Here is a 13,005-nt window from a genome sequence, read left to right on the forward strand (position 1 = left end):
CTTTCCTGACTACCAGTTCCTGGCCTCTGGTAAATATAGGCCTCTGCACCTCAGGGGAAAAGACTTTCTCCACTCTGTAACAGTCTGAGGAAACAGGAAGGCAGAGTGTACTACGATTTTGCTCTCATATGCTATTTTCCCCCATGGATTTCCCGAGGCTCTCGTAGCTGAATTTCAGGCAAACAAATCAAGAGCAGTATAAATTTAGTAAATACAGCATGGTCCCACAGCATCATTTCAATAAATTGTTGGGAATGGGTGACAAAATATTCACTTTACTTCAGCCAAATGAGAGCATCCCAAGTTTGAAATTATTTGTTGGCAGTGATCCAACACATGAAGATTTAGATTTACAGTGCGGTTGCCTCAAATTTGCTTGAGCTTGCACTCCTCCCATATATCACATCCTGTGTTGTGTGTGTTACAGAGGAGGGGAGAAGATGTTAATTTACTAGTTGTGATTGGTTTAAAGAGCCAAGCAAACAAAATCTAAAATCTCAAAAACAAGATTACAGACCTGAGGTCTGACTTAACATTTGTGTAACACAAGTGTAACATTTTGTTCTATTAATCTGTTACATGGTAGGACAAGAATATCTGAGCACTCTTACCCAAGACACGCAGCACACAATAATGGCTAACTAACAAATGTTTTCCAGCAACTTTAAGTGTCTGTTTTTGCTCCTCCTGAATTTCATTGGGAACAACACGCCCCCTCGTCTTGCAAGAACTTTTGTCTGTTGTGCGTATGTGAGAGAGAGGGAGAGAGGGTATAGGCTTCCTGGCAAGCATTTGACAAATCTTTTGTAACCACACTTGTGGTTTTGAAGCTGAGATTTACAACCCACCAGGTTTCTATAATCTCTGTTTTTGTGTGTGTGTGTGTGTGTGTGTGTGTGTGTGTGTGTGCGTGTGCGTGTGTGGCCACAAATGGTACTCCGTGTTTTTTGATAAGGGTTTTGTGGTTGGTGCAAGTGTGTTACTATTTTAGTTCACTACAGTAGACTTCAATCCCTGAGCTGCAGATTAAGTTCTATCATATGATCAGTTTCTGTACTGTAATGAAAAACCATTGTATTTCTTTTTCTATAGGACAGTGTATGTATAGTAGAGTGCCATTATTAACTAAAAATGACCACAATGATTCTGATTAATCATTTGTCATTTTTACATGCAAAAATAACAAATATTCCTTAGTTACACATACTAAAGGATCAAAATGTTATGCTTGTCTTTGTTTTTTTGTGATAGTGAGCTGAATAGACTGTTAGTCAGGCAAAACAAGCAATCTGAAGACATCGCTTGGGTCTTATTTTAAGGTCTGTTTTTCCCTGTTCTTTGACATTTTATTTGAATGGTACATGGCTGTGTGTCTATAGTGCTTTTCTAGTCTAATGACAACTCAAAGTACTCTACAATGCATGCCACATTTACCAATGGACACACTCTCACACTAATGATCGGGGAACATCAGTATCTCGCCCAAGGATACATGCGCACTGGAGGAGCCAGGGATCAAACAACTGAGCTTCTGATTAGTGGGCGACCTGCTCTACCTCCTGATGATTGATTAATCTAGAAAATAATCATTAGTTGCAGCCCTAAAAGTTATGCCTTATACACATTTGCTCCTGTAAACCAAACATAAATGTTTCTTTGAATCCAAATGTCATTTTTGATCCGTTCAAATGCAAACTGCATCTACTGTGTAGTTAGTTAAGAACCAGCTATTGTCCCTGCATGTAAACCTGATGTCTCATTGTGTCCATACTGTATGCTTTGCGATGGGATCTCATTTTTTTTGCATACACTATGCAAAGCAGGCAGAAGGTGGGTGGGTGGCAAGTCTCTTTGGCGGCAGCAAACCAAACATGGTACTGGAGGTGTAGACTCACCAGAAGTCATCTTACTAGAGTTACTTTTTCTTTGTTGTGGAGGGATTTGTCTTCTGTGGCTCTCTGGATAGATCTCAAATCTGAATCTGACATGATGATAAGCCGGTTTAGCCACTGCTTTTGGCATCTACTTTAAACCCCAAACTGCTGCAAAAATAAATCTAGTTTCTTGTTGTCTCCAGGTTATGATATCCTGATGAGCTAGTAAAGAGCAGACACTGAAGTGACGGTGCTTCCCCCTTTCAATAATGCGAACACGTTCATGTCATGCTTACACCTGGATGAATGCCCGAGATTCAATCTACCCATCCTGAGGCTATCTGGCAGATCTGATTCCATTTCCACCTTATAGTTATGTTAATTCCTCTTAAACCAGACATAGATCATGTTCTAATAATACTTAGCATAAAAGGCAATTTATTACGTGTTTGTAGAGTGTTTTACTGATCTCATATTTTTTTCATTATTGTACTGTGTATTATTTTCTTTATGGCTGCACCGAATTTTTTGATGCTTCATTCATAGTGTTGACACTTAAACTCTAAATCGACATTTAAATGCTGCACAGTTTCTTTTATGCTGCTGACCACAGGCATAATGTTTTTGGGTTGTCCGTCTGTATGTATTCATATCCCATTCTGATAATCTTGGGAGCCAACCCCAAGGCTGCAATTTTTTGATTTGTATTTCTGCATGGCTAGTCATTCTATTTAAACTCTGTATTTCTGCACAGTTGCAGATAAAGATTAGGCTACTACACTAATATTGTAAGTATTATACTATTTGTTGAATTAGGTTTCAGTGGTCCAAAGTCCAAAAGTCAAAATTTATTGAAAAGGATAGATGTAATTATTTCCAAAATTCACAACATATTTTATCTTCCGAAATATTCTGCTTCTGTCCACATTTGTTGCCATGTAGCCCGTCAAAAGCAACATTTTCATTGTGACCAAAAAACTGGTTGCTCTCCTGTTTGCTGCACACAAAGGGAGGCACACACCTGTATTAACAGGGTTAGACAGCAATAAGCCTTAGGGCGCGATTATTATTTCCTCATTATTTTATACCTTTGTTGGATTCTGTGTTACCTACATTATGCTGACGAAACTGACAAGATATATTCATTTAATAAAGTTGGTTGTCCTTTGCTGTCTACGTTATAGCACTGTTGTGTGTAGTTTCATTTTGCCATGGTTGCCACAGAGGCCAAAGAACTAGGAAAGAAAGCAAACCTAATGGACTAATCATTTTACAACACACTACGTTTCATGTGGATGGTTTTGAAGTAGACTTTGATCTCAGTACTTGGCTATTTATTGTTGGCCATATATCCTAGTTGTGTCTTGCATTATCCTCTGATTGTTACCAAACCTTAGGCCCCATCCTGCATGCTTGTTGCACGTTGCTTTGCACAAGGAGACACGCTTGACAACAAAAAAAGCAAAACATAAGCTGCTAGAATGTAGGATCCTATCTGATGTGACGCTCTGTGTAGTTGTGCCTTGTAAGAAAGCCGGCTGTGCCCACTGAGTGTGGGAAGCGTATCAGAGCTTTAGTGTTATGTAAGGAGACATCCCAGGAAGCTGAATGTCAGGATGGAAGTGCCTTCTCTCTCAATACTGTATGTCTGTCTCTTCATCCATGTCTTCTTCGCGTCTCTATTTTTATCACTGATGTAGGCCGTGGGAGCCGCCTGGGAGAGAGCGGCACACAGATCAATTTGGATACCCAGAACAACTGAAAAGAGTTTGCAAACTAATTAAACATTGTTTACAGCCTCAGATGAGACAGGCCGGGATCTGAACCGTTGCTAGTTTTTAAACATCGTTTTAGCTTGAGATGCACGCTCTAATTTTGTGCAGTCTGGATAGGGGATTGGTGAGTGTGTTGATCAAGGTCTCTGTTCATGAGTTGCCAGGCACAACATCAATGTTAAAATGAATCGTGTCTGGCTGTAGGCTACACAGACAGATGAGTCTGTTTGCTTTCTCACACACACCCTGCCCCGCCCAGGTGCTCAGTCAGTGGCATTACCAGTGAATCCTGAGCCATTATGTTCTGCTATGATGAACTAAGTTGCATGTGTTTGTTTGAATGCACATGAAGACGTGCCACAGTGAATGCTTTTCTTTTTTGGCTCAGGATGTCACCTTGAGGCAAGATATATTAAGCTGAATAACTCTGCAGCTGTATATTGCAACTGTGAGGTTTGTCAATAAAATATTGTTTTGTAGTCACTGGTTTTTGAGTCATGTGGCCCACTGGAATGAAAATTTTTGTCTTCAAAGTTTGGAATTCAATGCAAACACAAACTCGGCACTCTCCTCAGCTGTTTTCCAAGATTTGAATTTCACATTTGAATGAGACAAGCAGATGATGCAATAGAAAGATGCGTTTAGGTACGCCCTGTTTTCTCAATCCTCTGTTTGGAGTGTGTCCTCCAGGGTCCCCATGTTCTCTACTGCAGGGAGCCACAGTGACTTCACTTCACCTCTGTGCTCCACTGTCCTTGTGTGGCCTCTTCCTCTGCAGTGTACATCTCCCTCTCAAGCAGTTCAGTACATAGATACATGGTCTACAGTTTGTTACAGATATATTTCTGGATAGCAGTTGATTTAAAGCTCAGTTTTACATGAATTAGAGTATACTGTGATTATCTGTTAGCAAAGTAGTATTTGGAAGTGGTGTGAGGTGGCATTGCTAACTTTATTTGCTGCTGCAGGTAAAACTAATATCAGTGTTGTTTTCATACCGTGTCGCTGCTTTTTAAATTATTTTGGAAGTTACCATATATAATATGGTACCTCTGGCATTCCGCCTGAGTGAGATCTTTATTCTTTTAAGGTGGAAATGATGGCTCGTAGGTATGTGAGGAGACATACAGGAGCAAAAAGAAAGAGTTTCACTGTTTGGATAGTTTTATGTGGTTATGTGATAATCAGTGTCTTCTTATCTGTGACTTTTGACTTTCCACTCCCATGTACTGGTTTTATTTTTTAGAGGACCGACAGACAGACATTAGGAGACGGTCCTGTCAAGGAAAAGATGATGATAGTCTCCTAGTGTTGGCACAAACAAGAAGTAGTGATGTGCTTATTGAGAAAAAGCAGATATTCTACATAAACTCATTTAAATGAGGGCTGTGGTCCTAAACAACTTGTATATGTGTAGTCATTCATCTTGGCAAATGCTTAATAGTAGTAGCTAGCTCTGGTCAGTTTCAGACCAACAGGATACAGAAGGAGAGGTGCTGCCCTGGTCATGTGCTCTGAGAAAAGCCAGTTGCAGCAGCAGGCAGGAGGCAGAGCAAGGATGAAAGCACATAATTGGCTCTCAGTGGGAGTGTAATCCCCAGGGTTTAGAGCCAGAGGGAGGACCAGAGAGCAACACGCACAGTACATGTACACATGCGTGTACATACAGCTGATATTACTCAGTCTACACTTTGTCCTGCGTGCGAGTCTCTGCCTTGATATACTCACTGCTGTGCAAGGGCCACCGCCAGGCACTCAGGTGCCTTAAACCAAACACCTCTTGTTTATACAGCAAAGGTCCCTCCTTTTCAAGAATCGAGCAGGAAGTTGATTCTCTGTCCTCCAGTGACAGATAAAGTGCTCTGCCCCTCCTCTTCATCCACCCTCCCCTGCCTGTCTGTGGAGTAATTCTGCCTGACCCAGTTGAGCCACATGCTGAGGAGAGTACACAGCCTGCAAGGAAAGTGCAACATGGTCTTTTCAGTTCAGGTAGTTCAGGTTATTGGAATTGATCACACAGCACCAGTAAAGTAAGCTTTAAGTAAACCTTGCCTGTAATATGTAACCTGCTTTACCGCTGTAGAGGAAGAGGGCATTTTCATGGTATTTTATTTAACATTGTTTGTTTGTACCAGATAAGAGGGATTATAGACATAGTTTTTATAGTGGTTCCAGTGGATTTTGCAATCGCTGCCCTGTTGCCTGTTAGTCAAGGCTGACTTTTGGCTATGACTCTGCGTGCCTACCCTGCCAGGTGGGTGTGGCCCTGTGAGTCACAGCTGCACGGCTAATGCAAAATTTACAACATTCATGGTGTGTTTCCACTTACGGTTGGCATTGTATTAGTACTAGCATACTTTGGGATGTTTATCGGGCTCATTTTTCCAATTTGTCTTCCAGAGACACATTGTGCCCTATTCTTTTGTGTTGTTTTCTCACTCCCCTGTGAGTGAGTCACTTCCTGTCAGGCCCACTGCCAGTTGCAGGGAACAGCAGCTCTCTAAACGGACCATCTGTCCCTGTGTTTTGTTTGTTTTTGTTCAAAAACAAGAAAGCTTGTCTGACTGAGAATGACACACGCATCTGTAAAAGCGCAGGATATTCCCATTCAGTATTGATTTGAGGTTGAAAGTCACTGTTTGTTGTTTCCAGTTGAATTTCTGTGTAGCAGGCATAAAACACCTCCTGCCTTGGAATTAGCTGTCATGCATTACCTCCTTTCATCAAACCACTTTCTTTGTCCCCCACTTTCTAACCACTTTCCCGCTCTTTCTGTTTGACTCTTCTCTCTTTCCTTCCTCCTGTGTCTCACTCTCTCAGCTCCAGCTACTCCACAGCAGCGTTAGAGTTTGAGAAGGAGCACCAGATCGCAGCCGTATACGAGTCACCCAGGATGTCCCGGCGGAGCCTGCGTCTGCAGACCAGTGCTGGCCACTATGGCGGCGAGAGCATGGCTGATTACTCCCAGAACCACAGCAGCAGCTACACCAGCACCAGGAAAGAGACACGGTGAGACTATTAATGAATCCTAATGCTCTTACATGCCATCTTACTAGAGATTAAATCAGTAAATGTTTTCATCTTTTTATGTCTGTCTGAGCTTCTGTTCTGTGGGTCTGTTCTCGTACCCACACATACCTGTTTGTGTGACATGTGTCTGTTAACTGCCACAGTGCCCAAGTTCCTGTTAAGAAGTCTTTGGAGGTTTATCAGGGAGCTCATTGGGACATGCTTGACCAATGAGGACATCTTATGGCTCATGCAATAAAAGTACATGATTTGTACTTTGTACATGTGACGAACAACCGACTAGAATCAACCGATAAGCATGTAGCTCAACTGCACATAACAGACTCAACTTGCTTTATTTTGAAATGCCTCTGCATTTTTTTTATGGAATGAACATATTTTTCAGTATTTGATAAAAAAAAAAACATTTTATATTTATGTTGACATTAAGAAGAACAGATTTTTGATACTGACAACTGTAGATTTGGGACATTACACCCGTAGGTGCATTACCACCAACAGCCAGACTGATGGTATGCAGTAGACTATGGTGAAATGTGGGATACATTTAGCTCTGAATATGGTGTTAGGAGAACTGTGCATCCAGTGTGGGTTAAGTGTACTGAGTGGTGGCATTTTTAACAGATGTGTGACACACTTGCCTACTGTCAACTGTCATCCAGTGAATGTGCACTTCAGTGAACAGACTCTACTGTACATACTGTATCTATCTAGTGGTCTAAACATGCCTCTATCATACTCGTATACATGCAGCAAAACTCACAACTCTTCATGTTTCCTGTCTTTGCTCTTCCAGGACGCTGCGGAGCAAAAAGCAGCAGTCCGGTTCAGGCACCCTGTCTTTATCCCTGAGCCAAGCCGCCACACCAAGGAAAACCCTCTCCTTCTCAGCTGTTAGTACCCCAGTTAACAACAGCAGCAGCGTCGTTCAGGAAAGCAACACAGCGTCTGATGCCTCTTTGCTCACCTCCTTCCTGGACCAGTCCCACCTGAGACAACGCACTGTCACCACAACCACCACCACCACCACTACTTCTGTGGATGGACACTTGGGTCAGTTGTTGAAAATATAGATTCTGTCCTAAATGACTGTTTTGCTGTATGTTAAAAAAATAAATTGGTTTTATTTACCTGTGTACATGCTGCTCTCCCTCAGGGAGGAGCTTCAGCGCTGACCACAGCTCATCAAGTGTCAACGGTGGCGCCATTGCGTCAAAGTCCCACACCTCGCTCGCCAATGGTTACATCTGCAAAGACTGCTCTTTACACTCTCAGAGGATGGACTCCTTCATTACACGGTCTTCATCATCATCATCATCATCATCATCTCAGGCTGCAGAAGCTTCCTCAGACGCCCTCTCCTCCTCCTCGTCACCGTTCACAAGTATATACTCCAGAGACCGAAGTCGAAGGAACAAGACAGGTGAGAAGCTGTTGAGTTGGACTGAAGTGTCACATTAGAAATGCAGACTGCTTTTCTTCCTCATATTGAAATGATCGGAGCTGGAAGGTGCTGACAGTCCAGTACGTTCATAGCTTCATGAAGTTGTGATAATGAGAGTGGTGTCTCTCTCCAGGTGTCCTGGTGTCTATGTCTAACACGTGTATGCGCTACAGCAAACGAGCCCTGGCCCCCATAGTGTCCTTAGTCACCCTGCTCTTCAACAATGTGCTCTGGCTGGGTTCAAGGGCCAAGAGCCCTCCAGGAAAAGGTATCCAACAAGAGACGCTCTTTGCTCTTCATTCATCACCCATCATTCTGTTTTTCGTCTTTTGTGGTGTTTCCTGAGTCACACAGCTCATGGAGAGATTCTCAGTGATCTTGACTCATCTCTCGACTAATTTAAAATTTCAGCTCCTCGTTGGTTTCTGACTGATAAGGCATCTTGCCATCACTCTTAATGTTTCCGGCTGAGTCATGGTCTATTTCTATTTCATATGTAACCTTATTACCTTCCCTCTTACTGGGCTTTCTGTGGCTTCCTGTTCGTTTTCTCACAGGTTATCTTCAGGGGATTTTTCTAACTTTCACTTCCTCCTCATCCTATCACACATTTATATTTGTATTACTTTGTGTGTCTAGTCATGCCTGGACTGTGCGTTTTGACTAACAGTGATTGTACGGGGGTGGGTGTGTCACCAGGTGCCCTTGCAGCGTTTGCGACCTCGATGAGACGAGCAGTGTCCTCCAGTTTGTCCCAATTGTGGCTGTTTAAGCAGACCACTGTCCACAGGGTGATGGGCTACAGGGCTAATGGTTATGAAAAACAAGGTACCAGTCATTGCTCCAAAGGTTAAGCGTCACAGCTTGTGACCTCTTCTGCTGCTCTTCTATGAATAAACTTTCTTGTCACCATTTCTCTCCTTTCAAAGCTCTTACTTTTTGTGTTTAAGGAGAAAGAAGCCTCATCTGTAGTTGAAGGATCTCCTTTGTCATCTCTCTCTCCATCCAGCCTTCACGCTCACACTTTTTATTTCTGAAGGAGGAAGTATACTAGAAACAAAATTTAAACACCCCAAAACATTTCCTGACTTCCGATAAAGCTGTCACATGATAAGTTGCGTTATTAATGGGACTCTTTTATTTCACATGAGGTTGTGAGAATGTGCACTTAAATGAACCCTTTTAGCAGAACTGAATAGACACCCTGACTCCTGGCTCATTGATAACTTTGCAATTTTCAACTCCTTAGACATGGTGTGCAGTCAGTAAACAAAATCTGAATTCTGGTTAACACGCACATTGTGTTTGACAGCAATTTCAATTGGTACGAGGTCAGTTTTATTTCTAGTATACTCCTGATTTAAGCTGGTTCTTTTCACAGCTGTCGAAGAATTTGATCAACTCCGAAGCTTCAGTTTCATCACATTTCTTTACTCTTGCCTCTAGCAGTCTTCACCGTGTGTCCCCTTAACTGTTTTCATGCACCTCTTTTCTCATTTTCTTTATGAAGACATAGAGCTGCCGTCACACTGGCAAAATGTGCATTTCCTCTTCTTCTTTATCATCCATCATTCATTCCGCCATCATTTTCTCACACAACATGGTTTTGTTATGTAAATAAATGTGTTGTGTGTGTATATACATATATGTTGCAGCTCACTCAAGTTTCTGTGGAAGCATGAATGTGAAGGGCCTGGTGACTGAAGATGCATCACATCTTAATCTCAATGGTTCCCTGTGTAAGCAGACATACACACACAAAAGCCACATACACATACATGTTCCCTCTATACGTGGTACGCTCTCTTGTGGGAGCCGTGATTGACGGAGTTAATTATATGCGTGACCCGTGTAAGGGCCAGTGAGCAGAGGTTGTGTGAACTGCTCTAACTAGTCAGCAGCCTGTTGACCGCTGTGACCTCCATTTGCTTCTCTTTCAGTCAAGTCAGTCCTCCAAAGCTATTTCAAGGAACCAGTTCAACACCAAAATGCAACACAAGTGATGACTATTCCAGACGTATATAAACTTTCTGAAACAAGCAGCTTGTTTTTAGTTTAGTTCAGTTTTTGCACTTATTCAAACAGTATTAAAACAGATAAATGAGGTTAAATAGATGTGACTAGATTATTTAACAACGTAAGAGACACAGAAACAGCAGTGCAGCTTCAACCAGCTGACAATCAGCATTTTGGATCATAAGGCCACAGAGTTGTAAAATCAAGATAATGATAAAAAAAGTTATGAAGAAGGGAACCTTAAATAAAAACATTTTTCAGTCAGAAGATGCAGCAGTAGAATGACTGCACGGGCATTTGGAGGTTCAACAAGAAGTGCTGTCATACATTTAGCTGTGCGTGTTGTCATCACACACATTATTATTACACCCTTTTTTTTTAATTATATGCATATGTGTTTGTGTGATTCATTATGTATTTTAATTTGCTTTGCTCTGGTTGTTTGCAGAATTTTATTACTTTGGTTTCTATGCTTGTGAGCCATCGTCATGTCATTCATTCACACATCCTTTGCTTTTTTGTGCTTTTTTTCTGTTTGCCTGCTGTCCATCATTGCGGCGCACACAGGTGATGACTGTAAAGGGAAGCAACATTCTGAGACACACACCGTCCTCCTTACACAGTCCTCCAGGCCTCGACGCCTGTTGGGGGCACTGTGGAGCATCCTAGCTTACACAGGTTAACCAGCACTTCACTTCTGTTGATGACAACCCATAGATATATTGTTAATAGCATAGTTTCTAACATAACCTCTTTGAAGGAATAGACGCTCGTGCTGCAGTTAATTAATTGAAATATGTCCATCTGTCACCCTGTCCTCCAGGTTACTGCCTCCTCCAGCCAGGTTACTGCGCAGTGAGAGCAGGCAAAGCGTTGGGCTCCGGGGCCGGGACAGTGGTGCAGAGACTGCTCTCACTCTTCTGGATGCTCTTAGCAGCTCCAGGTTGGTGGAGCTTTTCTTCTCATCTTGTTTGAAATATGCTCTGCTTCTTTCCTTAGCAACATGATCTGATTGTGTTCTCATTCTTAATCTGTGTGTGTGTTTGTGTGTGTGTGTTTCTTTTTCTTTTTTTTTTTTTCCAATCTGCCCAGTAAAGGCAGGCAGGGGACTTCTGTGGTTTCTTGCAACAGGATGGTACCAGCTGGTGTCTCTCATATCTGTCCTCAACGTCTTCTTTCTGACACGGTAAGAGCCCATCCCTTTTTAATCTATCAGCTATTTTTGATATGTTTATAAGAGCATATTTGTGATGTTTATGGCAATGTGAAAGGGGTCACTTTTAATGAACCTAAAGAGAATCATCACCTGAATCTACAGCTTCCCTCGGCTGTCAAGCCTTCAACCTCACTGTTTTGGTTCTCTCTCACTGCTCTCGTAGAGTCGTTTTCATCCACACAAAGCAGCTGATTTCAGTGACAAAGCTCTGCAACCCCACAGTACAATACCTGCTCATCCCAAACAGCAGACAAACATGTTAGACTAGGTGGTGAACATAGTGGAGCATTTAGTAGCTGAAGAGCCAAATATTTCCCTTCAGGACTTTGTACAGACCAAAAATAGAGCTAAAAAATCAGATGACTAGAAACACGACCACGTAAATGCAAATGTTTTTCGTTAATTGCAGGATGTGTAAATAAGCAACTGCTTCCTCACAAATACACCATATAAAATTCATAGGGTGATGTTATGTCATTCTTGTGTTGCTTCCACTGCCCCCAAGTGGCCAAAAAAAAATTTGTTGCTGGAGGTTTAAATGTTTAAAACTGATAATTTTGTGCAAAGTCATGAAAGAGTTAATGACTGCTTCAACAAAAAGCTGCTGTCATTGAGCTTTTCAAGAAGAGACTGCTGGTAATTTTATTCTCATTTGAATATGTAAGGAACTTTTAACAGTCATTATGAAATTTACAAATGTTTAGCAAGACCTTTTTGTTAATATGTTCCTAACAACTAATTTCTCTAATGATTAAACAGATATTTAAACTTAGACTAGTCGACTAGTCTAAAAGTTAAAAAACAGTCAAAATTGAGTAAAATTTAATTGAGGGTTAAACACTGAACAAATATTGCCTATAAGAGTCATTTTAAATCACTAATCCCTTTCTTCTATGGTATCGCATTATAAATGTTTTTGAAACTACAGAGACAGAGCTTTTGTTAAAGAGAAAGGTGTTTGTTTGTTTTTTTTAAACCAGAAACAGCTGCTATATCACTCTCACCAAAACCACCAGACTCCATTTACAGAAGCAGTAATTTTATCATTGTAAAATATATTTCATTCAAACAGAAACAAAATAACACTCGCCAAAACTGTCTTGGTTCGTCTTTCCACTGTTCAACACAACAATCACCACCAATAAACCCTTAATTGGCAGAATCAGGAGAGGAGTGAGAGGGAGTGCGGACGTCAGAAGCTTTGGGAGAAATCAGTGTGCATAAACAGAATATTTTCATATCTAACTCTAACTAAATGTGTCTGACTTAGACATTTTCTGTTTTTTTGTTTGTTTGTTTTTTTTACTTTTTTTGTGCTTTTACTGAATAAGGTAGTATGGAATTATTTATCATTTACATGTCACTGGGCCTGACAAACAGTGCCTGATTTCTATTGAGAAGTTTTGACAGTTTTCATGAAGGTCCTTGTGTTTTTGGATGAGCAGCATGTATGCCTGTCAGTTGTGTGTTTATCTAACAGTGTGTGACTGTGTGTTTCAGATGCCTTCCCAAACTCTGGAGGCTCCTGCTGTTCCTCTTGCCCCTTTTGCTCCTCCTCGGTGAGTTTATAAGAATCCGCTGCGCTCTCTTCTTGTATCACAGGTGTAACCCATTTAGTGAGCACATACAGAGAAAAATCAGTCTGTAGTG

At 41.4% G+C, this 13,005-nt stretch overlaps 1 protein-coding gene across 5 annotated transcripts in view; it reads left to right on the forward strand.

Annotated features, from left to right (window-relative positions):
* The window catches only part of sun1 (Sad1 and UNC84 domain containing 1), a 29,722-nt gene that overhangs the window by 10,403 nt on the left and 6,314 nt on the right, over nt 1-13,005 (forward strand). For 4 of the 5 annotated variants that reach the window (XM_041956784.1, XM_041956781.1, XM_041956782.1 and 1 more), the window contains 10 exons: nt 6,470-6,658; nt 7,476-7,732; nt 7,836-8,102; nt 8,257-8,391; nt 8,823-8,951; nt 9,779-9,862; nt 10,707-10,817; nt 10,963-11,082; nt 11,232-11,325; nt 12,856-12,914. In XM_041956784.1, coding sequence (XP_041812718.1) covers nt 6,543-6,658; nt 7,476-7,732; nt 7,836-8,102; nt 8,257-8,391; nt 8,823-8,951; nt 9,779-9,862; nt 10,707-10,817; nt 10,963-11,082; nt 11,232-11,325; nt 12,856-12,914 — 1,372 coding nt within the window. In that variant the 5' untranslated portion in view covers nt 6,470-6,542. Of the gene's footprint in view, nt 1-5,569; nt 5,639-6,469; nt 6,659-7,475; nt 7,733-7,835; nt 8,103-8,256; nt 8,392-8,822; nt 8,952-9,778; nt 9,863-10,706; nt 10,818-10,962; nt 11,083-11,231; nt 11,326-12,855; nt 12,915-13,005 lie in introns of those variants that run through there. The other variant, XM_041956785.1, reaches the window with a different exon arrangement.

Source organism: Chelmon rostratus, chromosome 17 (assembly GCF_017976325.1).
Source record: "Chelmon rostratus isolate fCheRos1 chromosome 17, fCheRos1.pri, whole genome shotgun sequence".
In the NCBI taxonomy this organism is placed as follows: domain Eukaryota; kingdom Metazoa; phylum Chordata; class Actinopteri; order Chaetodontiformes; family Chaetodontidae; genus Chelmon; species Chelmon rostratus.